The 26,549-nt window shown below is 55.5% G+C and overlaps 3 protein-coding genes across 6 annotated transcripts; 2 read left to right on the top strand and 1 right to left on the bottom strand.

Annotated features, from left to right (window-relative positions):
• The first annotated feature begins 1,648 nt into the window (after positions 1 to 1,648).
• On the top strand, positions 1,649 to 4,650 carry CDK4 (cyclin dependent kinase 4). 2 transcript variants are annotated; one of them, XM_079936203.1, is made up of 8 exons: positions 1,649 to 1,786; positions 2,231 to 2,467; positions 2,631 to 2,766; positions 2,882 to 3,049; positions 3,214 to 3,323; positions 3,582 to 3,632; positions 3,773 to 3,908; positions 4,142 to 4,650. In XM_079936203.1, exons 2-8 carry the CDS (start codon positions 2,250 to 2,252, stop codon positions 4,232 to 4,234), a joined length of 912 nt encoding a protein of 303 aa, XP_079792329.1. In that variant the 5' UTR covers positions 1,649 to 1,786; positions 2,231 to 2,249; the 3' UTR covers positions 4,235 to 4,650. The 2 variants fall into 2 exon arrangements, with proteins under 2 accessions (XP_079792329.1, XP_079792330.1); XM_079936204.1 differs by having other exon boundaries at positions 1,656 to 1,786; positions 2,173 to 2,467.
• Positions 4,651 to 4,841: 191 nt separating this feature from the next.
• TSPAN31 (tetraspanin 31) lies at positions 4,842 to 7,504 on the bottom strand. Its single transcript, XM_079936205.1, has 6 exons — positions 7,309 to 7,504; positions 6,584 to 6,751; positions 6,231 to 6,311; positions 5,800 to 5,931; positions 5,370 to 5,483; positions 4,842 to 5,269 (listed from the first exon to the last, which is right to left on the bottom strand). Exons 1-6 carry the CDS (start codon positions 7,369 to 7,371, stop codon positions 5,195 to 5,197), a joined length of 633 nt encoding a protein of 210 aa, XP_079792331.1. The 5' UTR covers positions 7,372 to 7,504; the 3' UTR covers positions 4,842 to 5,194.
• Positions 7,505 to 9,896: 2,392 nt separating this feature from the next.
• Positions 9,897 to 25,160, top strand: AGAP2 (ArfGAP with GTPase domain, ankyrin repeat and PH domain 2). Of its 3 annotated transcripts, XM_079936206.1 has the most exons (19): positions 13,732 to 14,948; positions 16,622 to 16,680; positions 17,321 to 17,408; positions 17,595 to 17,680; positions 17,828 to 17,975; positions 19,017 to 19,151; positions 19,480 to 19,589; positions 20,018 to 20,176; positions 20,338 to 20,424; positions 20,508 to 20,612; positions 21,050 to 21,212; positions 21,396 to 21,515; positions 22,230 to 22,358; positions 23,275 to 23,334; positions 23,568 to 23,716; positions 23,818 to 23,908; positions 24,025 to 24,247; positions 24,376 to 24,631; positions 24,811 to 25,160. In XM_079936206.1, exons 1-19 carry the CDS (start codon positions 13,781 to 13,783, stop codon positions 25,051 to 25,053), a joined length of 3,579 nt encoding a protein of 1,192 aa, XP_079792332.1. In that variant the 5' UTR covers positions 13,732 to 13,780; the 3' UTR covers positions 25,054 to 25,160. The 3 variants fall into 3 exon arrangements, with proteins under 3 accessions (XP_079792334.1, XP_079792332.1, XP_079792333.1); XM_079936208.1 differs by lacking the exons at positions 13,732 to 14,948; positions 23,275 to 23,334 and adding an exon at positions 9,897 to 10,100; XM_079936207.1 differs by lacking the exon at positions 23,275 to 23,334.
• The last annotated feature ends 1,389 nt before the right edge of the window (positions 25,161 to 26,549 follow it).

The following is a 26,549-nucleotide window of genomic DNA, read 5'->3' on the forward strand; positions in this document are numbered from 1 at the left end:
TGGACCCTGCTGGTGTAGGATGGAAGTTTGACACACTCAGAGACACTTAGCCTTCCAGAAGGTTTACAAACCAACCAATCCTAGCAAAATAGCCAATGAAACATACTCCTCACAAGCCCCTTAGCCAGTTAGGACCTTGAGATTTTTCTTACTAGTGTCCTAGTTGCCTTTGCCAGCAAGGGCCCAGAACTACAACCAGCAGAATGCAAAGAGGGGGAATCTATACTGACATGTCTTCCATTTTGCCCTGGAGCATGGTTTATATTAATCTCAAGCCTGAACTCTTACATCCTCAGGCAGATGGTTAAGGAGAATAGAAGTTAGGGCACAAGGAGAGCAAATAGAGTAATAGAATGGTTTCAGATTTTAGACAGTTTATCATACATGAGACACTGATTCCTTCCTTCCCTTATTCCCATTCACCCAAAGGGTTGGGAGATAAAGAAGTTGGAGCCGGTAAGACAAGGGAAGTCAGAGAAACTTGCCTGTTGTCTACCTAGATGTCTGTGAACAGAGGCTATTTGGGAAAAGTCTGTTCTGAGGAGGGGCAAGGGCTAAGAAAGCTTGCGATAGGGGAAAAAAGGGAAACACAATGACCCCATATAAGGAGTCACAAGGTTTTGCAGAAGGGCACAGTCATTTTCATGCAGCGTGGTGGTAACTTCCTTGCACATGCTCACTCCTATATCTATCCATCTATATGTGCTGTATATAGTATCATACACATATATATACACATACACACATATGTCATAGCATCTTACTGCAGAAAAGAACCTTAAAGGTCAAGTATTCCTGTTTCCAGCTCATCAATAACTTCTCTGCCAGAAGGTATCTGGTCTCTGCCTTAACACTCCCAGGAAAAGGTGAAAGTTGAGAAGAGGGAAGGGTATTACCTTGCCACTCTTCCTGTTGGATTACTGTATTAATCTTCCTTCCATCAATCCTTTAATCCTAGTTTCGCCCTCATATGGGTACTGTCTACTCCCTATTTTATATGACCACATATAAAATATGTGGCTATATCTTTACAGATAGCCTTATCACTAGTTTAAAGGACACAAACAAAACCCCCACATAAATACAGGAAGCAGGACTCAGTAAAAATTTGTTGAATGAGTGAAACAAAGACAAATGAGAATATGTTTTTCCGATAGCGGTGGAGCAGAAAGACGACAGCACCACCTCCCGTCCCCCGACCCACCTCCCCACAAGGAGAGAGAGTGAGAGACGGGTAGTGAGACTGGAGATGCACTCAGGCTCGGCTTCCAGCCCAGTGTTGGGAATCCTGGGTGGCCCAGGTTGCCATGGCATCGCGTTGGACTCCACCCTCTCTCTTCTCCCGCCCCAGCCCCGATCCAGAGTTACGGCAGCCAGTCACGTGCCCTGCTGCGTAACCACACCTCTGCTTCTCCAAGCAATGTCAAGCGGTCACGTGTGATAGCAACAGATCACGTGGTTGCCATCGCCCCTCCGCCCCTTTCCCCTCCCCGCCCCCTTCCCGTTCAAAGCCGCTCCCGGCTGCCCCTCTGCGCCTGAGTAGTATGGTCACGTGCTCCGAACGTCCGGCGTTCTCCCCGCCCCCTCGATTTCCGCGCGCCTCTTTGGCAGCTGGTCACATGGTGAGGGTGGGGGTAAAGGGGGCCGCTCTAGCCTGTGGCCTGTGTCTATGGTCGGGCCCGTAGCGTCCAGCTGCTCCGAACCGAGCTCTAGTGTATGGCGCGGCAGGAACCGGCTCCGGGGCCCCGATAACGGGCCGCCCCCGCAGCTCCAGACACGGGGTGAGGTAAGTGTAGCCCTTTCCAGGAATGGAGACCATACTCGCCCTCCACGGCTTCCTACGCGGGTTGGTTATGGAAGGGTCGCTCGAGGGCGGGAAGTGGGGCAGGGTGTGATATGTTCCTTTGTGGCCGTAGGAAGGTGCAATTTCAGGGACTGGGTGTAGGGTCTTCGATGTAGGGAGTGTGTCGTGTGGCATTTCCCTTGTGCGGGGTTCGATCGCCCCAAAGGAAAATGCATTTTTTTATTCTAGGAGCTCACGCGGCTGGAGGGGTTGGGGTTAGGGTCATTGTGTTACCTGGGAGTCGGCATCATGGAAGTTTGGGAAAGGGACGGGATGCTGTTGGTGTTGTCTTTGTGATGTCTTTTGTGGGAGTCACTTTGTTGCTGCAGGCTCATACCATCCGAACTGTGGAAGGAATTTCGGTGGTAGGAGTCTCTGTGATTGTAGGGTCTCCTCTGGTCTGAGAATGGCTACCCCTCGATATGAGCCAGTGGCTGAGATTGGTGTTGGTGCCTATGGGACGGTGTATAAGGCCCGTGATCCCCACAGTGGCCACTTTGTGGCCCTCAAGAGCGTAAGAGTCCCCAATGGAGGAGGTGCTGGAGGGGGCCTGCCCATCAGCACAGTCCGTGAGGTGGCTTTACTGCGGCGGCTGGAGGCTTTTGAGCATCCCAATGTTGTGCGGTGAGAAGATGGAGGGTTGGGAGTGGGTAGTAAAAGGGAAAAGACAACCTAACCTATAGGTGTGGAGTGGTGGTCAGGAGAGAAGTGGGGACCCTGAGGGAATAGAGGAGGCCATGTTGGGTCAAAGATGATTGCACAGTGAGTTACCATTTGTTCCGGACAGGCTGATGGACGTCTGTGCCACAGCCCGAACTGACCGGGAGACCAAAGTGACCCTGGTGTTTGAGCATGTGGACCAAGACCTAAGGACATATCTGGACAAGGCACCCCCGCCAGGCTTGCCAGTGGAGACCATCAAGGTGAGTAAGGTGGGCAGACACTGAGAGGTAGATTGGGACCTTTGTAGTAGCATCTGTTGTGATTTCAGGTATGGTGCCTAGTTCAGTTTCTCTGTACCTCCCCCTTCCAAACCAGGATCTGATGCGCCAGTTTCTAAGAGGCCTAGATTTCCTTCATGCCAACTGCATCGTTCATCGAGACTTGAAGCCAGAGAACATTCTGGTGACGAGTGGTGGGACAGTCAAGCTGGCCGACTTCGGCCTGGCCAGAATCTACAGCTACCAGATGGCACTTACACCTGTGGTCAGTAGAATGATGGCAGCCAAAATGGGGTCTGGCTGGGGGAGGAGAGTGATTGCCCATAGCAGTTGAGAAGGCATGTGTTTGTCACATCCTTGACTTTAGTGAAGCAGTTGTGCTTCAGGGTAATTCGTAGGGCCCTCATCCACTCTTCTTATTCCCGTTAGGTTGTTACACTCTGGTACCGTGCTCCGGAAGTTCTTTTGCAGTCTACATACGCAACACCCGTGGACATGTGGAGTGTTGGCTGTATCTTTGCAGAGATGTTTCGTCGAAAGTATGGGGCCCAAGTATCCTGAACATCTTGAATTTCCCAAATCTCATATTCGTAAACCACATCCATCCCCTGCCCACTCTTCCACTTGAATTCTGGCCACCTGGTCCGTAACCAGCAGGTCTGAAATGTCGTGGGATTAGGAATTTCGTAACCCTTTATTCTTCTTACCCTATGTTTTGAGCCACTAAGCAGTAGTCGTTCTACTACCGTATCTTTGAAAATGACTGCTACCTAAATGAATGTCTCTTTTCACCTTAGGCCTCTCTTCTGTGGAAACTCTGAAGCTGACCAGTTAGGCAAAATCTTTGAGTAAGTGACCTGCAGAGGGGAAGAGTTTTCCATTCTGAGTCCTTCTCTTTCTGCTAAGCCCTGAATGGCAACTGGCTCTGCCCCTGGAGATGGGGGCTGGAGAAGGGCCCTCCTGACCAGAATTCTCCTGTTCCCCATAGCCTGATCGGACTGCCCCCAGAGGATGACTGGCCCCGAGATGTGTCTCTACCCCGAGGAGCCTTTTCCCCTAGAGGGCCCCGCCCCGTGCAGTCGGTGGTACCTGAGATGGAAGAGTCTGGAGCACAGCTGCTGCTGGTACTGGGCTTGGGCGTGGGCATAGGGTGAGATTGGGGTGGAAAATGGAGCAGGATAAAAGGGACCCAAACACATGGTGGTTACTGAGACTTGTTGGTGGATGGGCTAGTTTTTATTGCTGCTTTGAATGGCTGTCCACAAAGAGGGATATAGAAAATAGCTCATCCCTGGTATTGTTGGGGGTGAGCGGAAGTCTTTTTTCATGGTTTTCTGACCTTTGCCTCCCTTCTCAGGAGATGCTGACTTTTAACCCACACAAGCGGATCTCTGCCTTCCGAGCCCTGCAGCACTCCTATCTACATAAGGCAGAAGGTAACCCAGAGTGAGCCATGGAATGGTTGCAGCAGAACCGAGAGAAGAGAAGCCAACATTTCCCTTCCTTTGAACATTTGAGTGGAGAGCCCCCCACTAAGAAGGTGATCCTCTGCCTTCATCTCTGAGGCTATGGAGACGACTCCAACTTTTTATAGAGAATATTTTGCTGCCTTAATGACATTCCCCTCCCACCCCTCCTTTTGAGGCTTATCCTCCTCTTGCCCCCTCTGTGTCCTTACGCCAAGGGGTATGTCCCTTGTTCTTCCCCTTCCCTATACCTTGATATTGGGATCCTTTTTTATACAGGAAAAACAACAAAACAAAGAAATCTGGTCTTTTTTTTTTTTTTTTTTAATGTTTCTTTCTCTGGTTGGCTTTGCCGTTTGGGGATTTGAAAAAAACATTTGGAAGATGGAACTTCCCCGCACATTCTCCTTAGGTCACAGGGCCTACATAGTCAGTGGAGCCCCTCAACTAACTAAAGAGAAGAAAAGGCACTTACGTTGCTTCTTTGATTATGGAGTTTAAATGGTTTTTATTTTTATATTCACTGAACTTCCCCAAACCGAGTCCTGCTTATTACAAGAGTGCTTGGTTTTCTCTCTGGATCTGTCCCTGATTTACTCTTGGAGCAAAGATGTGTTGAGATGGTCTAGTATGTGGAAGGGAGAAGAGGAGAAACAGCCAAGAATGACTCCAATCCCCATCCCATTTCATGCACTGCCAGGAGCTTCCCATATTCACTTAGGGAGAGAGGAAGGAAGGTTTTTCTTTATTCCTTATAATCTTACTCCCAACAAAAGATGCCAAGGCATAAAGCCTAGCTATTCAGTCATCTTTAGGGAGCATAGCAAAGGGCCTTTCCTTTTTCTCAAACAAAAAGGGCTGTAGACCCCAGGTTTTCCCTAAGGGAGGAAGAAAAAGCTTAGGGAAAGCAGACAGCAGGAGAGAAGTCAGAAGGATCCAAAGTCTCATAGAAAGGCACTGGGGTTGGCTCGAGGATCCTTCTGATTCCGAAATCTCATTGCTAGCCACATACCAAGGATCTGTAGAAGCAAAGGGAAAGAGATAAGCACCATTTCTGAATCTCTGGGGCTAAGCCTTAGAGATGCAGAGAAAGGACATAAGGGAACTAGAGAATGTTACCTCTGTAAAGCTAAAGAAGAGCCCAACGCCCCCCAGGATTTTCAGGGCTTCGTCGGAATGCTTAAGAAACTTCTCTCCACACATCTGGCACGTGGGGCTCCGGCTCTTGCAGATCTGAGGATAAAACACGTACGTGTGTCTGAGGATGCAGAATCGTTACAGTGCTCTATCCTAATATCTATGGTGAATGACCCTAGAAACTATCTTCCAGTTCCTGATCAGTACCCTACAGCCTGGAATCTCACTTGGCTAATTCTCTAGTCTCTGTATCCACCCCACCACTCCCACCAGCACACAGCCCCAATACAAGTGAGCTACTAGAGAGAGGCAATCACGTTCAAACTCAAATCTGCCAATTTGGGCATTGGCCTTGCCCAGTGTCAGTCCATTCCCGCCCTGGCACCCTGCACGCTTTCCCACACCAACTCACTGCAGTGCAGAAAGCATAATCTTGTTGGTCCAGGGTTGTGAGGTTGAACAGGCCACAGCAATCAAAATTTCTTTCCAGTTCATCCCGGGTCTTGTTGCTCATGACCCACCAGGAAGCATTGATGACATCTGTCTGCAGGGTACAGGCAGAAGAAAATTACTTGCTGCTAACCTTAAGAACCCCCTACATCGTGATCCCAGTTCGAGTAAAGGGAGTTAACATCCTTCAGAAGCAAAGGTGCAGACACAATGATAGCTACCCACTTCCTCTGGATCGTCCTCATGGACAATTAGCCAGACATCCCAGAGGAAGCAAATGGCTCCAGATGCTGGAAGTAGTGGACCTAAGAATGACCTTTGGGGCCAGACTGAGAGTAGAGTTAGAGGTTAGAGGCGGAAAAAAATCAAGTACCTGAAAGGGCACCCTCTTACCTGTTTGCTTAGGTTAATAGCCAGACATGAGCAAGAGATTCCAAACTGGAAGATGAAGACCAAACCAAGGATGATCATGTACTGAGAGGAAGAGTTATGGGAAAAAAAAAAAAAGTCCTAGATTCTTTTATGTTCCACCTATAATAACTATCTGATCTAGTCATAGAACTTATAAAATTATGTCAGTTGAAAACAATAAAATCATCAGCTTCTGTTTCATAGAGTATGGTATAAGGGAGGGCAAGGAGGCATATCCCCAAGGTGCCTGAGGTCTCCTACCCTTGTCACTAACTTCCTAGCTGACTCGGCCCTCCCACGAGCCCCAGTGCCCCCATCACTTCAGGTCAGGATACAAAGAACAGCAGTACTTGGTGGTGGTTGACAGCACCCACCAGTCCAGCCACCGCGATGAGAAGAAGGAAGACTCCCACAACGATGACTCCTCCGATGATGTGGATGCTGGACACCAGACCCAGGCCCCTAGCCCAAGCAGCCACTCCAATGAGCAACAAGCCTACCAGCTATGGGAAACAGAGCAGGTACATCTCAAAAGAATTCTAGTGTGCACCACAGCCAAAGGCCATGGCCGGGGGGGGGGGGGGGGGGGGGGGCGGGGCCCGGGGGTTGGACAAAAAAGAACTGAGTTTTGTGTGAATGAAGGAGAGGAGGAGGTGCTACTATCAGGGCCGGGAGCATCCCTGGGCGTTCCTCCCATCAGAGGTCAGAACGGCTGGGATAGGGGTGGGAGGTGGCAGGGATAGTAGAGTCTATGAATGTAAAATGGAACGTTTAGCTTCATCCATCACTTCTATTTGGGAGAAACTTAAGTTCACAAGAGGGAGGGCTGGGCCTTTAAGCCCACAGCCTTCAGTTCATTACCCCCACCCCCAGACAAACCCTCTGATCACCGGAAGTCTCCCCTCATCCCACGGAAGTCCCCAGGAATTCCCTCTTCGCCGGAAGTTCCCGGGAATCTTCCCGGAATCCCCAGTACACCCCTCTCCCCATCGGAAGTACCCTAGAGATTCTCCCTGCTCGCTTTTCCGCCCTGAAGCTTCCCCCACCTCCAAAACCTCACCATGTAGACTACGTTGAGCGCGCACAGCGCATTCTTGGAGCAGGCAAAGCCTCCGCAAACCATCTCCCCAGCTTTGGGGACCCAAGTGGTCCCAAGGACTTGGGGGGAGGGTCGTGGGTACCGTCTTCTTGGACCCCGACAGCTTCTGTCTCTTTAAATCGAGTCCAGCCAAACCCAATCCTCTGCGCCTGCACCGTCCCACCCCTGCCTTTGCATTGGCGAAACTCGGGGCTAATCCAGGACGTCGATGGCCTGAATGCCAATCAATCTGCATTGCGTCACTGAACCGCCTGCCGGCCCCTCCTTTAGGTTCTTTATTGGATGAAACTTAAAACTGGGGGCAGGGCTTCCAGAGATTCTCAAAGTGACCAGAGCCTAAACTTCAAAACCCCGGATTGAAAACAGAGCTTTCTGTGGTGGCAGCTGGAAGAGGTCTTATCCGAGGGAGGAGGCTCTAGAGAAACTCCGGTGAAGAGAGAGAAGGTGCCGGTGAAGAGAGAGAAGGTGCCGCTTCGAGGGCCGGGTGAAAGGGCTCCTCCCCTCAAGGGAGTGCCCTCCCGCCCCTTTCCCCTTCTCCTGCAGTGACTTCATGATGACGCCCTCGTTCGCTGCTATTGCGTCACACGCTGGAACACCCAGAGAAGCAAAATATTGAGCTATTTACCCCGGCTACAGAGGCCCCGGGTTGGGCACAGCGACACCTAGCAAATACATGTTTGCAAGTGCGTCCACTGGTACACATAGTCTGTTCCATATCCTCTCCTAACGGGATGTGTGAACATGCTAGACATTCAATATGAAAAACAGCAGCCTCGGGCCGGCGCATTCCTGTATGTGACAAAGCCACAGGTACAGACATGAGTGTGCTGGAGTCTTCAGAGTACATGCCTGATCCTGGGCGCGTAAAAAAAAAAAAGACAAAGGGAGGGGTCTGGAATATGCATAAATATGAGGGGAAGGAGGAGTCCACATTTTCACTAGGCGCGGCCATAGTGGTTGATCAATATTTGTTTATTATTAAATAAGTGCTTTGACACACGGCCTTCTTCGTGGGGATGGGAAAGGGCATAGTTCCTCTTTCCCCCAAGAGAAAGAGGCAGTCATAGTAGGAACACAAATGAAAAACCTCCCTTCAAACCCACATAATGATTTACATTTGTGCGTACTTAGATTCTATGACTGCGTAAGTGGCATCATCTTACCGCTAGAGTCAGACTGCATGGGTTCCAACTTTGCCACTTACTAGCTGTGTAACCTTGGCCAGTTACTTAAGCTTTGGCCTGTGCCCGTTTCCTCATCTGTAAAATGGGGATAAATAACAATACACCTACCTCTTGGGTTGTTGTGAAAATTGAATGAGTTAATATATGTATATAGAATGCTTAGAACAGTACCCGGCACATAGTAAACACTCATTGTTAGTTATTACTGTTCGGGCTATTTTACAGTTGCCCGTGGGTAATCCTAACCCTAATTCTCCTCTCCAGCTACACATTAATATATTAAAATCCGCTATCCTTCACGAATTAGTATCAGTTAGATACGCAGGAGAAGAGGCATTTGGCAGGGCCAGAAAGGTTTGAGTCCTGAAACAAAATGATTACATCAGACTATCCACTATTTCCCCCCTCACCCACCCCTGCATCTTCATTCTGTCCTTCAATTCCTCATCCACCCTCTTCTCTCTCAGGTCCTAAATCAAGGGCAAGACGGTGGTATTAGGGATAAGGGGAACTTGTTGGCAAGCATCTTAGTTGGCTGGTGTAGTGAAAAGGGTGTCAGGACTATAATCAGAAGACCTAGATCGGTATCCTTGTGTCACCTCTTACTGGCCTCTCTGAGCTTCAGTTTCCTTTTCTGCAGAATAGGGATAAAAATCCTACCCCTTGGGCCTGTCGTGAAGTCTATATGTGTGAAAGTGTTGTAAACTATTAAGTGTTATAGATGAGTTAATTATTATGAAACTAATTGAACATGGAGCCTTGTGGTTTTGTCTGATTATAGGTTACTGTCCTCCATAACCTGTTCTCCCTGTACCTACTTGGCCCTTTAAAGCAGGAGGTGGTTGCAGTGGGGAAGCCGACTAAGGAAGGGTTACATTGCAAGAGGTAAGTATTTGAACTCTTTGGATGTGCGGAGTAGGTGGGGAGTACAACTGTAAGCTGGAATGCAGGGCATTAAAGGTGGCAGACCGGGTGTGTATGGCTTCCTGTAAGAGTTTGAGACTGAATACAAACCTGTAGGTCATCAAGAGTTTGGGATTACACCTGGGACCTGGTGTGCCACATTCTCCCAGCACCAACACCCATCTTAATTAGCCACCTCCCGCAGGATGTCCTGGGATGCTTGTTAAGGTCTCTCCATCCACCTGGCTGGGGAATCGTAGCAGGGACCAGCTGGCAGAGCTGATAGGCCAACGCTAGAGGGGGTGGGTGGTGTAGGAGGTAGTGCCGACCCAGGCTGTGGGTTTGAAACTCACCAGTCAGGAAGTGAAGTCGACAGACGGAAGGGCAGGCAGGGGAGGGGAGTTCTGGGGCGCAGCAGAAGAGGCCTTCTGGGGTTTGGAGGCTGTGGGGCCATGGGCTTCAGGGCCAGAGGTTGCTTTTAGCCCAGCAAGACAGATCTGGGCAACATGAATGCCCAGAGGCAGTTGGCTGTAGCTGCAGTGAGAGCAGAAGTCAGACGACATGAGGTGACCAGGCAGGCTCTAAGCTGCCTCAGGAAGCTGGCAGAGAGGGTGAGCGACCCTGAACTTCGGGACAGCATTCAGACCTCAGTGGACCGCATACGAGGTAAGAGAAGGATTAGCTCCCATCTTGGGTGTATTGGGGACCAGCAGGGGCATATAAGGGCTTGCTGGATCATACAGCACTTCCCAATCAGCCACTTTCTAGTCCCCAAGATGGAGCTGGGACTCTGGGGGAAGAATATATTTGGAAAGAATGGAAAAAGACATGGGAGGTATCATTCTTCCTCTTTCCCCAACTCTGATCCTTCTCCCAGGGGATCAAAATACAGGTCACTGCTGAGCTGAACTTGACAATGGAGAAGTGGGTGAGCATGGGGAAGACAGGCCGTGACAGACCCATGGTAGACTTGGACCCTGCCTGGGGAGTCCGGGGCAGGAAGCAGTTTGGGGCAGGAGGTTCTGGGACTGGATAATGTGGTCATTCCCAGGACCCATGAAGGATCAGTGACCTCTTGTTCTCCAGCTGTAGAGAGAACACACACACACACACACACACACACACACACGCGCGCGCGCACACACACACACCACAACAGATTGAAATACACCACGCAGAGTATCTCAGGCTCCCAGACATACACTAACGCTCACATAGCATGCTCTGCACAGCCGAAGTGCAAAGAAGTTCCCAGGACTCTCCTCGGTCCCCTCTCCTCCCCGTGCTCACGTTCCTGTCTGCCCCCCCCCACACCTTCCGCCCTTCGTCCTTAGTGCCATTAGAGCAAGTGATGACAACACAGGGAGGAAGTGCTGCTATGGCAACACCATCCGCCACATCCTCCTGCCCACCCCAGCCTTCAATCCTGTGGTGGGGCCCTGGCAGGAACAGCTTCTCTCTATCCACAAGGCCCCACCACTAAGGAACTGGTGGAACTGGAGGTCACCTCTGGTCTGGTGTCATCTAATTTGCCCCGAAGCTGCAAAGAGCCAATAAAAGCCGGCTGCTTTGCTCATGAAAGGTGTCTGGGAGAAGCACATCCTCCATCATATCCTGGTCTCTTCCAGCCTCTCCATTCTTAGCTGCTTACCTGGGGGTTGGGGTGGGGGGATGGGCAAGATACTGTTCTTTCCATCAAGGATACCTCCTGCCAGACCCCTCTGATAGTAGAGGCCGTCAGAGCATAACTTGGGGAAGAACCAGTTTGGTTCAGGTTCCTAAGGGAACAGTCTGATTTCCTTCCCATTTCCTTTCTTCCAGTAGTGCCCCTCTCACCTCCTGTCCCCCACCATTTGCCAAGAACTATAGCTGATACCTTCCCTACAGCTGTTGGAAAGGCAGACCTAGGGGGGAGTGGCCCCATGGGGCCTCCTAGGGAGGAACTCCAAGCTCCACCCCAGTAGGAAAAGAAAAGGGTGGGGGAGGAAAGAGGTTTAGTCAGGTAGAGGAACTCAGTTTAGCTCTGGAGAGGAGGGAGTGAGGAGGGGTGGAGGCTGAACTCTTTGAGAAGACCACTCTTCATAAGTGATTTTTGTTCCACTCTAAGAGTCAGTATTCTGTTCCCATTGAACTTAAAGGAAAACTGAGGCCACCAAAGGAAGGAAGGAGAATTAAGCCAGAATCAGCAAATCTTCACCTTCTCTTTCAGAAAAGGCTGCTGAAGGGTCTTCTGTTCTGGGGATGGTGTCATCCTGATGCTGCGGTGGGAGGGGGGCTCTGGGGGGCGGTGCTGACCTCGGGACAGGTCCGCGGAGGGAAAGGGCACCCAGCATCCTGGTACTGCCCCCTTACCTTACCCCCTACCAGGCCGAGCATGCCGCTGGCTCCAGCCTCCGAGAGCCGCCCACGGCAGCACTTATTATAGTCTCCGCTGCGTCAGGAGGGTGGGACGCCAAATTAGGGGAGCGCTGAGACTCCCCGAGTCCCAGGGAGGGGTCTCCAAGGCTGAGAGGAGGCCTCCCTCGACGCCTGCCCCACAACTGCTGGTCTCAGCCTCTGTCCCCCATCGGCCTACCCACTTCAACCTTCTCCCTGGGCTGGAGGACAGTAAGCCTTCAACTCCAAGGTCCCTAAAGGGGTGGAGGACACAGAGCAGACGTTTTCCATTCTTGCTGTCTGTCTCCTCTTTAACCTTCTAAAAAAGCCCCACCCCGAAAACCTCAGGAGATTGAATGGAAACCCAGAAGAGGCCTGTACCCTCTGCCTCAACTGAGGGCGGTCTTTATATTCGGGGCGCTAAATACCCCACACGTGGGTAGCCAGGTGTGAAGGTGGCGCCTCCATTAACCCCGAATCCCCTGGCGGGCGCCCCCGCCCACCACGCACACCGATCCTTCTCTCTGCTTATCCCCGCTGTTTCGGAGGCACTCTTGGAGCTACGGTTGCTATGGAGACCGGATGAATTTTGGTATGGGGGGTGGTGTCAGTCTGTAGACGTATTCCTTCTCCTTCCACCCCGAGCTCGAGTCTTTTGACTCACTTTTCGGCCTGTGTTCCTCGACTCCTCAGATCTTTCCCCTCCTGAGGCACCCCCTCCTTCCACCCACCCTGCTAAGTTCCATGTTTGTCCCCATCCCCAGGGAACACTTTCCAAGTTCACTTTGGGACAGTTAGGCTCAAGTACGGCCCAGTCAATGCACCGCGTATGGAGGGTGGGGGTGGGCGAGGGGGCTGGGTCATGGGGAAGGGGACTCGTGCAAGTACCTGGGGGAAACAAGGGGTCCTGGGAAAGGGATTTCAGGGCTCCCCACTTTCCCACATCAGCTTCCCCAGAGTTGGCAGTGAACCCGCATTTGCTCCGTTTTCTCCGAGGATTGTCCACCCATACACCGATCTTTACTCTCGCGCCTAAATGTCATACCCAACAGTAGCGCTCCCTGACCGGGGTGTGCTAAGGGAGGGTGCTGGAGTGTTGGAGTAGGTGAGTCCAAGTTCCAGGAAATCCAGCCCAGGATTTGGGAGGGAAATCCAGTCCTGGATTTTGCACCGCCTTCGCAGACAGCCGTGCTGGGGGAGAGAAGGTGCGGGGGGAGATAGAGTGGGGAGGGGGGCCGGGGGCCGCCTCCTCCTCACTGTGAGGGGAGCGCCCGGACACAGCGCGCATCCGGACCAAGCCGAGCCCCGGCGAGCCCCCCAGACCCTGCGCCCGGATCTCACGCCCCTCCTCTCCTAGACCCCAGACCCGTGGGTGCCCACCCCCTCCGGCTTCCCTCCTTCCTCCCCCGCCGGCGCCTGTATCTCCATCCCCAGCATCCTCCCCGCGCCCCTGCGAATCCCCCGCACGACCAGCCCCATTAGCTTCCCACCCTCCTTAAGACCCCCTCTCCGACCCCCCATCCGCGGCCTCTGCCCCTTGAGTCCCCATCCCCGCCGCCTCCCCCGCACCGGTTCTTCTCCCTAGCCTCGGGTTCCTCTTTTCTGCCCCCTTTTCCTCCCTCTCCCCTCTTTGCCCCTCTACAGTCCTCCCCGCCCTCCCCCGCCCATCTCAGCGCCGCCACCCAGGCCGGGGTGCGGGGTCCGGCGCGCCTCCCTGGAGCAGCACCAAGGTCCCGGGGCTCCAAAGGGGTGGGGGGGCAGGGCGGGGAGCATGGGGAGGGGGCGCCCCGTGTGATGGGAGGGGGGCGCAAGCGGAGGCGGCGGCGGCGGCGGCGACAGCGGAGCCGGGCCGGGGGCTCAGCGGGGTCCGGGGGCTGGGGGCAGCGAGCAGGGCGGCCCCATGGCCGGGCCCCCCTGAGGCAGTCCGGGGGAGTCCCCTCCCCTCCCCAGCTCGGGGGTCTCGGGGCCCCATGAGCCGGGGCGCGGGCGCGCTTCAGCGCCGGACAACGACCTACCTCATCTCGCTGACCCTGGTCAAGCTCGAGTCGGTGCCTCCGCCGCCGCCTTCTCCGTCTGCGGCCGCAGCTGGTGCCCCGGGGACCAGAGGTACCGAGACCAGGGATCCTGGTAGCCCCCGAGGCGCGGAGGAGCCGGGCAAGAAGCGGCACGAGCGTCTCTTCCACCGGCAGGATGCGCTGTGGATCAGCACGAGCAGCGCGGGCGCCGGGGGCACCGAGCCCCCCGCCCTGTCCCCGGCTCCGGCCAGTCCGGCCCGCCCCGTCTCCCCGGCTCCCGGCCGCCGCCTCTCCCTCTGGGCCGCCCCTCCCGGGCCCCCACTCTCCGGGGGGTTGAGTCCCGACCCTAAGCCCGGGGGCGCCCCCACCTCCTCCCGGCGCCCCCTGCTCAGCAGCCCGAGCTGGGGAGGTCCGGAACCCGAAGGCCGGGCGGGCGGCGGCGTCCCCGGTTCTTCCTCCCCGCACCCCGGCACCGGCAGCCGGAGGCTCAAGGTGGCGCCTCCTCCGCCGGCTCCCAAGCCTTGCAAGACCGTGACCACCAGTGGCGCCAAAGCCGGCGGGGGCAAGGGCACCGGTAGCCGCCTGTCATGGCCCGAAAGCGAGGGCAAGCCCAGGGTCAAGGGGTCAAAGAGCAGCACCGGGACTGGAGCTTCTGCCGCTGCTGCTGCTGTCACCGCCGCCGCCGGGGGAGGGGGAGCGGCAGCCACGACCGCAGGTGGGGTCGGGGCTGGGCCCGGAGCCCGCGGGAAGTTGTCCCCTCGGAAAGGCAAGAGTAAGACCTTGGACAACAGTGACTTGCACCCGGGACCGCCTGCTGGCTCTCCTCCTCCACTAACCGTCCCAGCAACCCTGGCTCCAGCCGCTGCTGTCACCGCCGCCTCCGCGCTGCCCACTGGGCCTGCACCTCCAATCACTCTGGAGCCTCCAGCTCCCGGGCTGAAACGGGGCCGGGAGGGGGGCCGAGCATCCACTCGAGATCGCAAGATGCTCAAGTTTATCAGCGGCATCTTTACCAAGAGCACAGGGGGCCCTCCTGGCTCCGGACCTCCTCCCGGACCCCCGGTCCTGTCTTCTGGCAGCGGGTCTAGGGAGCTGCTGGGTGCAGAGCTCCGCGCTTCCCCTAGTGAGTAGGACCAGGGCCTGAGAACAGCGAGGGGAGGGCACCTGAAATGCTCAGCTTGGGGTGGGGGAGCGGTGTGCAGGACTGACTTAGAGAAGCTTCTTTCTTGGGTGGGTGGATGAACCAGGCTCAATTCTCTGCCAAGGACTGGGGCAAAGGATGAGAGGTCCTGGAGAGGGGTGAGTAGGCATTGCGGGACATGAGAGAAGACTTGATTTCAGAGGGACTCAGAAAGCCTCAGAGCTTTCTGGGAAAATAATGCCCTTGGTCAGCGTGGCTGTAGGAAATTGCTCCCAGAGAAGCCCCAGACCCCACTTCCAGCCTCAGCTGGACTCTGGGAGATGGAAACTGGGCTTTGCCTTACCCAGAGGAACACTGAAGGTGAAAGGGATGAGGAAGCCTCAGTTTCTCCTGAGCACTTGGGGTAGGTGGCATGAGCGTGACCTTGCAGGCAGCTCCTCGCCAGGGACAGGTCTTTTCCTGGGCTGAGAGCAGGCTAGTGAGGCAGCAGGGAGGCAGTGGGTTTCTTTCCAGGCAGTGAAGGCCGATTGGGCAGTACGGGAGTACGTGGGGGCTGGAACATGCTGAATACTTGAATGTGAAGGGAGAGGGGCTGATAGGAAGCCTCACTTCCCCCACCGCCCACCCCGGCCCCCTAGCAGCATTGAAACCCGCAGGGGACCGACCAGGAGTGACTCAGGGGGGTGGAACTGCTGCAAAGGCAATTCTTACCCCTGGAGACTTGGGAGAGGGTGCGGAGAAAGTAGTGTCTTTTTGCGGGGAGGGGGGTGTCTTTATTTATTTATTTTCTAGAAGAGAGAGGCGAGGGCGTCTTGGTTCAGCTCACACTCCCGGGAGAGGAGGCGGGTCCGAGAGCGCGGGCGGCCCCCGGGGTTTGGCTCTGGTGCGGGTGGGAGCAGATGGCTCCGGATCCCAGAGTTCCCGCCGCAGCTGCGGCGCCCCGGGAACGTCCGGCTAGTGTCAGGCGCGGGGGCTGGACCCGGCGGGCGGAAGGAGCATCCTTCCCTCCCCCGTGCCCCCCATCCCTCCCCAGGCCTGTGGCTTCTCTCGGCCAGGGAGTGGAGCCCTTCCCCACCGTTCTCTTGGAGGGTGCTTGTGGGAAGGGTATGGGAGAGGGAGGTATAGAAAAAATCCAAGCTCCATTTCTTGGGCTGTGGGGAGGGGTCAGGGCCACCGTGCCGTTGACCTTGAAAAGGGGGAAGGATATCCTCACCTCAGTTTCTGTCCTGTGAAATGGAGATTGAGGACGACCCACTCCCTTCTATGTCCCAGCCCCTCTTCCTGAGATCTGCCCTGAGAATCTGTCAGGCCGGTGGAGAGGACACCTTTTCTCCTTCCCGAGGGAAGAACCCGCCACGGTCAGAGCCTTGGTCCCTCGGTCTGGAGCAGGGACCTACGTTTGGGGATGTGCTTAAAGGGAGATGCCAACCGAAGTATTTTTGTCTTGCTGGCTCCGTTGCTAAGCAACCACTGAGCGGCAGCAACAGCTGTGGGGAGAGTGGCTAGGATGGGAGGACTGGGGACCACTCTCAAACCTAGCCTTTCCACAGAGCTCTCCAGTCCAGGCTGGGCAGCTACAAAAGGAGGAGGGCTAGCTGAGGTTTGGGAGCCCTCCTTGGCCTGGAGCATCCCCTCTTACAACTTTTCCGTTACAGAAGCTGTGGTCAATAGCCAGGAATGGACTTTGAGCCGCTCCATTCCTGAACTGCGCCTGGTAGGTAACCCAGTCCCCTTGTCTGTATGAAGATTGACCTCCCCCCGCAAACCCGCCCGCCACTAAACTCTCAACTCTCTCTTCTTCACCTCTTCCCTTCCCTCTCTGTGAGAATGGGGAATAGTTTTCCAGTTCTCCTGAGATTCTACCTTCATGGCACCTTCCTAGGACTTGATACATCCGCACAACCTTTTCTTCTATAGTCTCCCTTCTTCCTGCTTGTCCATGGTCCTCTTCCAGGCTTCTTATTTCTGACATCTCCCCTCTAGCCCTTCATGTTCTGTTGCCTAGAATTGGGTAAAATTTTCCAACTAGTGCCCAGAGGTGTGACATGCCCCCCACCAGACATGCATCTAGTATGTTTCCTAAACAACACAACACCAAAAAAAAAAAAAAAAAGGTACTGAGTTGTTGACATTCTTCAGCTTGTTGTACACTTCCAGCTTGAGATCATTTCTTATACATGCATGGCCTGATCCTCCCAAATGCTGTCTCCTGACTGACTGTCAGCCAGGCCCTGTAGGACCCTGCTTGGATGATTTAACACTGCTAGTCCCTTTGAGTTCTCTGGAGTGTTCAGACTCAATTATCCTCCTTCCTCTTAATTCCTGAAATCTCTGTTCTACAACCTTGTCCTCAGGGTGTGCTGGGTGATGCCAGGAGTGGGAAGTCATCGCTCATCCACCGATTCCTGACCGGTTCATACCAGGTGCTGGAGAAGACAGAGAGTGAGTTCTCAGGAGCCATAGTAAGCTAAGGATTGGGGTCAGGGATCCAGGCAGTGTGATCAATGACTATGCAGGTATGGAGACCAGAGGGAAGAATGAGGCCAGAATAGCTAAAGTACACGGAGAATGGGGAGGTTTGGTGACTGTGACCTCTGACCTCCTACCACATCCACCTCTTCTGGACAGGTGAGCAGCACAAGAAAGAAATGTTAGTGGATGGACAGACTCATCTGGTGTTGATCCGAGAGGAAGCTGGGGCACCTGATACCAAGGTGAGGGATGAGATGATGGGGTAGGCAGGTGGGCTGGGGTCAGCACTAGCCAAAGGAGAGGGCTCTGGTTTCCCAGGTCTCCTTGGGAATAGCATCCAGAGGAGTGGACCTGTCTGACCATCCGTTTGCTCCCTCACGCTCCGCAAGTTCTCAGGCTGGGCAGATGCTGTGATCTTCGTCTTCAGCCTGGAGGATGAGAACAGTTTCCAGGCCGTGAGCCGTCTTCATGGGCAGCTGAGCTCCCTTCGGGGGGAGGGACGAGGAGGCCTGGCCCTGGCATTGGTGGGGACACAAGGTAAGGAGGGGCTGGGGAAGTGCTGCTTTCAGGGGAGTTCCTACTGGGTATCACCCAACATAGGTGAGAGCTTGGTAATGTGTGGACACGGCTACTTGGACTCCAGTAACCCTCTGGAAGGAGCCTCGTCTCCAAATAACTTCAGTAACCCTCTGGAAGGAGCCTGGTCTCCCAAATAAGAGAGTCATTAAAGCAAGCATAAACTTACCAAGGTCTGAGAGAGAAAAGAGGACTCTCCAGGATGGAAGGGACAGCTACAGTGGCAGTCCTCATTCCTCTGAGATGTCACCTACCTTGTGTTTCTCACGCTGCCATTTCCTGATGCCACCACCATGGTAAATACAGTGAAAACCTCAGGCCCTAGTGTGGCTAGAAAGCCTTCTGCATCTTCCCCTTGCTACAGCTGGGTCAGGCTGACACTTTTCAAAGGAACTTATCTAAAAACAAAGAGAAGACACAAATGAAATGATGGAGAAAACACAGAGAGGGCCACCAGGCCATCTTTTCCAGCCGAGCCAGGAAAAGCTTCTCCGGTACCCACCTGTATGAAGCCGGCAGGACTTTCTGTCTGGATGCCTATCTTGCAGGTGGCTGCTTCCACCTGTCGCTTGCCTCCTGCTTTCTTGCTGCAGATGAACAGTCCACCTGTTATCCGTGGACATTCAACCTCTTCCTGGTTCATATGCCAGGTGTCCTCCCACTCAGCTCAGGGTTCATTGAATTTGCAAGGCTGGGTGACTGTCACTCATGAGTCTCGGCCATTTCAGACCTTATCAGGACGTTCCGTTCACCTCTGGAGTATTCTTTGAAGACACTCACACAGGGCTAACCCACCCTACTCATGCTGCAGCGGGGCATGTGAGCTGGGCTCGGCATTCACAAAAAGCTTATATGCTCCCATCGCCCTGGGTCATAGGAGGGATATTCTCTCATACCCTGTCCTAGTGGTCCCAGTCTAGGACTAGAGCCCAAGAGAAAGGAAAGCAGCAGAGTGGGGATGGGCCCCCCTCATCCAGTCCTCCCCCTTTCTTGTCCCCTTAGACCGGATCAGTGCTTCCTCCCCTCGGGTTGTGGGCGATGCTCGTGCCAGGGCTCTGTGTGCCGATATGAAGCGCTGTAGCTACTATGAGACTTGTGCGACCTATGGGCTCAACGTGGACCGGGTCTTCCAAGAGGGTGAGTGTGGCGATCCCCACATATGTGGGAATCAGGGAGCTGGGGACTAGGATATTCTTGGAGGTCACACATCCAGGCCTCTCTCTGTGAGTGAAGGAAATTAACCTGCATAGGAGGGAGGAGGGACCAGGGAGGTCAGAGAAGGTTTGCTTCATAGCCACAGGTCCTTCTGGACAGGAGGAGCTGGCTAGGCTACAGGTGGCATGAAGGCCACAGTGACAAGGAAGTTGGGACCTATGTTATCTCCTGGGGAGTTCTCAAAGCTGGGCAACGAAGGGTGGTCTTGGGTGTCTGCCCCGCTCATTCCTCCTCCTCCCCCTCCCCTCAGTGGCCCAGAAGGTGGTGACCTTGCGCAAACAGCAACAGCTTCTGGCTGCCTGCAAGTCCCTGCCCAGCTCCCCAAGCCACTCAGCTGCTTCCACTCCTGTAGCTGGGCAGGTGAGTTGGGGTTTCAGGGTCCACAGAGGGGCCGGTAGGAATCAGAGGAAGGGCTGGTGATCCAAGGACAGGTACAGAGAACCCAAGGAGGTTGCGGGGGGCAGATGGAAATGGCAGTGATACCATTTGTAGAAAGTGCGTTGGACTGGAAATCAACCGGGCTTGAAACACCCTTTGCAGCGTCCTTGAGCAGCTCACCTAAACGTCCCAAGGTTGTCAGGAACATTGTATGGCATGATACTTGTGAAGTCAGCCTCTGCAAAATCTAAAGCACTGTGGCAATGCTAGTGAGGAGTTTTATTATTAATGATAATACAAATAAATGGTGATGAGATGAAGGAATATCTCAAATTCCTCAGAACCAGATGTAACTGTAGCTTGGTGGTGGGGGGCATCTCAACTGTTCTGACCCCTCCATCTGCCTGCAGGCTAGTAACGGGGGCCACACTAGCGATTACTCTTCTTCCCTCCCATCCTCACCCAATGTTGGTCACCGGGAGCTCCGAGCTGAGGCAGCTGCCGTGGCTGGATTGAGCACCCCAGGGTCCCTGCACCGGGCAGCCAAGCGCAGGACCAGCCTTTTTGCGGTATTGGACATTCTAACCTCCTATCATCCTGTCCTCTGTTACCTGCCCATCTTCCCTCATCCCTAGACCTCTCTGTTGGGCCCTTCTTCATCTGTCTTCCCTGTCCTTCCGTCAGCATATCCCTCTATCCACCCTCTAACTGATGCCAGTAACCATTCCAGAATCGTCGGGGCAGTGACTCTGAGAAGCGGAGCTTGGACAGTCGGGGAGAGACAACGGGGAGTGGGCGAGCCATCCCCATCAAACAGGTGGGTGGCCCAGGGACCGGGGGCAGGCTGGGGGTAGGTGCTCTTAACTGGTTTCCTCCCATATGCCTCTTTCCGTTCTCCAGAGCTTCCTACTAAAGCGAAGTGGCAACTCCTTGAACAAAGAATGGAAGAAGAAATATGTGACCCTGTCCAGTAATGGCTTCCTACTCTACCATCCCAGCATTAATGTAAGTGCTAGAGACTGGCTGGGCCACACCGGCTGGCCTTGGATGCACTTCTAGGTCTCCCAGTCTGTGCCTCTGACAAACAGCAACATCGGTTCTCGGAAGCACTAGTCCTATTCTTTTCAGTTTAGCAAACATCTGTTAGGCACCTACCATATGCCCATGCAGGAGATGGAAATGTGAATACATCTCCCTAGGACTTGCAGTCCAGTGGGAGAAAATGGAGGAAGGACCTCCACCTGGCCTGCCATTCGGGGATGCTTTCCGGAGGAGACAGTGCTGGGCCCGGTCTGTTGAGCTCATCCCCTAGAGCTCATCCCAACCCAGTCCGCTCCTAGAGCCCCTTCTCCAGCCCTTCTCTAGCCGATATTATTGGCTGCTTCCCAGCACCACTGAGGACCCCAACCTTCCCTATACTCTCAACCCCTATACTGCTGCAGGATTACATCCACAGTACCCATGGCAAGGAGATGGACTTGCTACGAACAACAGTCAAAGTCCCCGGCAAGCGGCCGCCACGGGCCATCTCTGCTTTTGGCCCCTCAGCCAGCATCAATGGGCTGGTGAAGGACATGAGCACTGTCCAGATGGGGGAAGGCCCTGGTGAGTGGGGCTGATGACAAAGGGGCAGGAGAGGGGCCAGGGCTAGGAAAAGGAGGGGTAGTAGGGAAGAAGGGAGTGGGACTGGTTAAGCGGGAAGGTGGGTGATGAAGAGGGACCATGTAAGGAGTGGGGCCCGGAGACTGAGTAGCTCACTGAGGATTTATCTTCTTCCCCTTCTGACAGAAGCCACCACTCCTACCCCAAGCCCGAGCCCCAGCCCCAGTTCCCTGCAGCCACCACCAGACCAGACATCTAAGCACCTGCTGAAGCCAGACCGGAATTTGGCCCGAGCGCTCAGCACCGGTCAGTGAGGACTCACCCTCCTTGCACTGTCTTCCAGATCCAGATGGGATGCAGTGGGAAGTGAAATTGGGGTGGGAGCTTGGAGGCTGAATGCGTGAGTGGACACCTTGAGCATCAACTGGGTGCCCAGGCATGTTTAGCATAATGGCTAACACAACTGGGTTCTAGAGCTAAGCTGCCTGAACTTGAACTTGAATCCTGGCTTGCCACTTGGGCAAGTTACTTGACCTCTCCACCCCTCAGTTTCCTCATCTGTAAGAGGGAGATAATAGTTTCTACCTCAGACAGTTGCTTTGAGGCTTATACCGAGAACATTGTGCAGCACATAGCCAGCCATCAATGTTTGGAATGTTTGGAAATACGTATTTTTTAAAAATAGCGAGTAACATCGTAACAAATGGTCCTCACAACAACTTTGTCGGGTCAAGATTATTATCCCCATTTTAGGGATGAAGAAACTGAGGCTCAGAAGATTAAGTGACTTGCTCAAGGTCTCAAGGCCAGTAAGTGGCAGAGCCAGGATCTGAGTACAGGTCTGACTCTAAACCACTCATCTGTCCTCCTCCCCAGGAATGACCAAGGGGGACCTCCTAGAGAGGGTTGGTGAGGAGGGGGACCCTAAAATGCCAAATCTAGTTCAGGGGAGACAGGCTATGGAGAAATCAGGAAATCTATGGAGGGGGCAGCTGAGGCAGCTGTGTCCCCCTCCCTAAGACTGTACCCCATCTGGAGACCTGAGCCCCCTGAGTCGGGAACCCCCTCCTTCTCCCATGGTGAAGAAGCAGAGGAGGAAAAAGTTGACAACACCGTCTAAAACTGAAGGCTCGGCTGGGCAGGCTGAAGGTGAGGCCCTGGCGGACAGTTCTACTCCCACCCTGCACCCTCACCCCTAAACTCCAGATCCCTGACCTCACTCCTGCAGGAGGAGGAAAAGTGCCTGAGCTGAGTGCTTGACTATGATTACCACTCTGCACATTATTTAGTGAAAAATGGATGGATGCCCCTCAGCCCCTGTCCTTCCTCCCATTCCCCAGCCAATGCCTTTTACCCCAATAGTCCCCAGCCCGTTCTCAGTGACCCCCCATGTCTGCAGCTCCTGCCCCCCCTCCTAATGACCCTCTCATTCCTGTTGCTGCCCTCAACTCTGCTTGTCACCCCAGCCCCTGCACCCAGAAGGCCCCACAACCCCCAGGGACTCAGCCCCTGACCTCTATGTCCCCCACGACTCCTCAGCTCCTGGGCTCTGACCACCCAGCTCCTGTTCTCAATAACATCCTGTGATTGCCAAGCTCCCCCAACAGCCTTTGACTACAATGATTCCCATTCCTGCCCCTAGCGACTCCCCCCAGATCCTTGAGACTCCCCCTGAACCCCAGGGACCCCTCACCCCAGGCCTGTGAACTCCTGTCCCCTTTCCCTGTGTTCACTCAGATGCTGGCCATCCCTTCCCCTCCCAGAGACCCGGCTCCTCACCGGTCATGATAACCAGTCCCCACCGCCCCTGCTCTCTGCCGGGTGCTCAGACCCGGGTTCCAGATCTGCCTACTCTCATGGCTCTTGGCTTCCGCTCTACTCTGCTCCGGGGCCACTGACTTTAGTTCTGCTTTCTCTCCCCATCTGTCTGTCCTGCTTTGTCTCTGGAACTGTCTGTCACTATCTCTCTCTCCATCTCTCCATCTGCCTCTTTTTCTTCTTTCTTCGTCTCTTTCTCTCTTCTGCTCTTCATTCTGTCTCTATCTCCTTCGCTTCGGGAAACCAGCCAAGCGCAAAATGTGGAAACTAAAATCCTTTGGTAGTTTAAGAAATATTTATAAAGCAGGTAACAAGCGGGGAGCTGGGTGGGGCGCTCAGCTGGGGTGCAGAGGGGCGGGGGTGCTCCTGCCTTCCCCTGCATGTGCTCGGGCTTCCTGCTCTCCCCCACCCTCTGCTTCCCCAGTGACTCTGCCCCACTCCCAGGGGCTTGGGATGGATATCAGGGAGGAAGAGGGTTTGGGGAAGGCAGCTCCTGTTGGAATTCTGTCCCTCATGACCCCATCCCATCCCCCCACCCAGAGGAAAACTTCGAGTTCCTGATCGTGTCCAGCACTGGTCAGACGTGGCACTTTGAGGCAGCCAGTTTTGAGGAGCGGGACGCCTGGGTTCAGGCCATCGAAAGTCAGATTCTAGCCAGTCTGCAATGCTGTGAGAGCAGCAAGGTCAAGGTAATGGGTCGGGGGTCGGGCGGAGAGCAGAGGTGAGTGTCTGAGGAGTCCGGATAAGGGCTCAGAGGGAGAGTCCGTACTAACCCCAACCCTTCCTGCAGCTGCGCACAGATAGCCAAAGCGAAGCCGTGGCCATCCAGGCGATCCGGAACGCCAAGGGGAACTCTATCTGCGTGGACTGCGGGGCCCCCAGTGAGCGCAAGGGAGCAGTGGAGGGACGTGGGAGGGAGTGTGGTTCGCTGGAATTGATGAATGCTGGGGTTCCCGTGCTGCTCGGCCAGGAGCTGACCCCTGCATTCCGTCCCCAGACCCCACGTGGGCCAGCTTGAACTTGGGCGCACTCATCTGCATCGAGTGTTCTGGCATTCACCGGAACCTGGGCACACACCTGTCCCGCGTTCGCTCGCTCGACTTGGACGACTGGCCGCGGGAGCTGACCCTGGTGCTGACAGCCATTGGCAACGACATGGCCAATCGCGTGTGGGAGAGTGACACGCGGGGCCGTGCCAAACCCACGCGGGACTCTTCGCGGTACGCGTGCAGGAGAGGGGTAGGGGAGACTTAGGGTGTGCGGCTCCCGAGAGGGTCCCCTGGGTAGGGAGCAGAGGTCCTGGGCGCGGGGTCCCTAGAGCCCTTCCCGTTGATCCCTGGTCCTGCAGGGAGGAGCGTGAGTCATGGATTCGCGCCAAGTACGAGCAGCTGCTGTTCCTGGCGCCGCTGGGCACTTCCGAGGAGCCGCTGGGCTGCCAGCTGTGGGCCGCGGTGCAGGCCCAGGACGTGGCCGCCGTTCTCCTGCTTCTGGCCCATGCGCGACACGGGCCGCTCGACACCAGCCCAGAGGACCCGCAGCTTCGCTCTCCACTTCACCTGGCGGCCGAACTCGCCCACGTCGTCATCACGCAACTGCTGCTATGGGTACGTGAGCGGGGAGATGGTAAAGGGGTCTCTGAGGGCTCCGTCTGGCAAACAGCCAGGCGCGGGAGAGCCCGAGGGCCCCAAAGGGACCCTGGAAGTGGGCCCGGCGATCCCGGGGAGCCGGCGGGCGGGGATTGGCCCCGGGGACGCTCCGTAACGCGGCCGTCTCCGCCCCTTAGTACGGCGCCGACGTGTCCGCCCGCGACGCGCAGGGCCGCACGGCGCTGTTCTACGCCCGCCAGGCTGGCAGCCAGCTGTGCGCCGACATCCTCCTCCAGCACGGCTGCCCGGGTGAGGGCGGCAGCACAGCCACCACCCCCAGCGCGGCCACCACCCCCAGCATTACCGCCACGCCCAGCCCCCGTCGCCGGAGCAGCGCCGCCAGCGTGGGCCGAGCCGACGCCCCCGTCGCGCTGGTATAGTTGCGCCGCCGGAGACACCCCCTACCCCACCACGGGCCGGGCACGACCACACTGGGTGGACCGCTGGACAGATGCACCCACTCACCTCTCCAATCCGCACCCCGTCCCATGGGAGCACTTCTTACCCCCCCCCCCAAGAGGGCACAGCCCCCACGCCTCCCAGAAGACACAAACTCACCTCCCTCTCCCCAACGAGGCATGGAGACCCCATCTTGACACGCCCCCTCTCCACTGTTTGCACCCTCGGATTGCTCTGGGTCTACCCTCTGGGTGTTGGCGGCAGGGGACGCCCCCGTCGCGGTCCCTGCTCCTGGCCGTTTGGATGTGCCCGCTCGCGCCCCCTAGGGGTGGGGGAAAAGACCCAGTCCTGCCTGTGCTCGACAGTCCCACGGCGCGCGAGCACTTACCCAGGCTGGCTCCTGGGGCGACGTCACGCCACAGGGAGGTGTTAGTAAGTGGGAGGGCTAGCCCTGGGACTTGAGGCCAATAAGGGGGACCCTACCCTTTCTATGCTAATCTCACTGCCCAGTGAAGGGGGAAGGGCAGCGAGGGGCAGGACCCCTGCTGCCCATGGGGGTAGGGGGTCCCCAACCCTTTCCGTGAAAGGGACCATGAGGAGTGGAAATCAGGACGTTCCCCCCACATCCACCCATGGATGGAAGCTAGAGGGTCGGGGGAGCCTAAAGCCTGGGTCCCTCCTCACTACCATCTCGAGAGGGAGAAGGGATGGAGCAGGAGCGGGCTAAGGGGGACTTGGGAGGGGCCTTGTAATTTATTGCTTTGTTCCCCAACAAGGGGGCGGGGGCGGGCAGGGCTTGGGGAGGGCGTTTCAGGGTAGGGGAAGCCAAGGGTGGGCAGAGGGTGGGGTGGGGTGGGGTGCTCTCGGGTTGTGAGTGTCTGTGACCGTGACTGCGTACCTGTGACTGTGCAGCGCCCGTGGTGATCTGGGGTAGGCGGCACCCCTACAATGGGACCCCTCCCCCACTGTTCTTCCTGTCCAGCCCCTCCCTTCCACTGGAGCAGCTCCAGACCCAGCCCTCAACCCCAGGATCCCTCCCAGCCAGGGTTAAGAGAATGTGAGGTGGCTGGGAGGGTCTCCAGGCCCCCTGCCTCATCTCCGGAAAGGGGGTGCTGGGGTGAATTTACCTGGCCCAGCCCCGCCTCCCTCAGTCAACCCAGCCCTTGGGCCGTCTGTGTCAGTGGTTTCCGGTATTTTTTTTTTTCCTGGCTAAAATATTTTGCAAAGGACCAGGTAACTGGGGAGAGGAGAGGGGCGGGGGCAGGGGGGGAATACCCGCCCCTCATCTCCTCCAAGGCAGGTGGTGTGAATCTTCTTCAACAGCAATTAAAGAGGAAGTGATTTTGTCTAGGGGGTGAGCTGCTGGTCTGTTCTTGAAGAGTTGGGTCAGGGAATGGCCTTGGTCAAGGTGGGGAATTGGAGGTGGGAGAGGGCCAGGGAGGGTGCCTCCTGCTGGGGCTGGTGTCAGGGCAGTATC

Source organism: Stenella coeruleoalba, assembly GCF_951394435.1.
Source record: "Stenella coeruleoalba genome assembly, chromosome: 11".
NCBI lineage: Eukaryota > Metazoa > Chordata > Mammalia > Artiodactyla > Delphinidae > Stenella > Stenella coeruleoalba.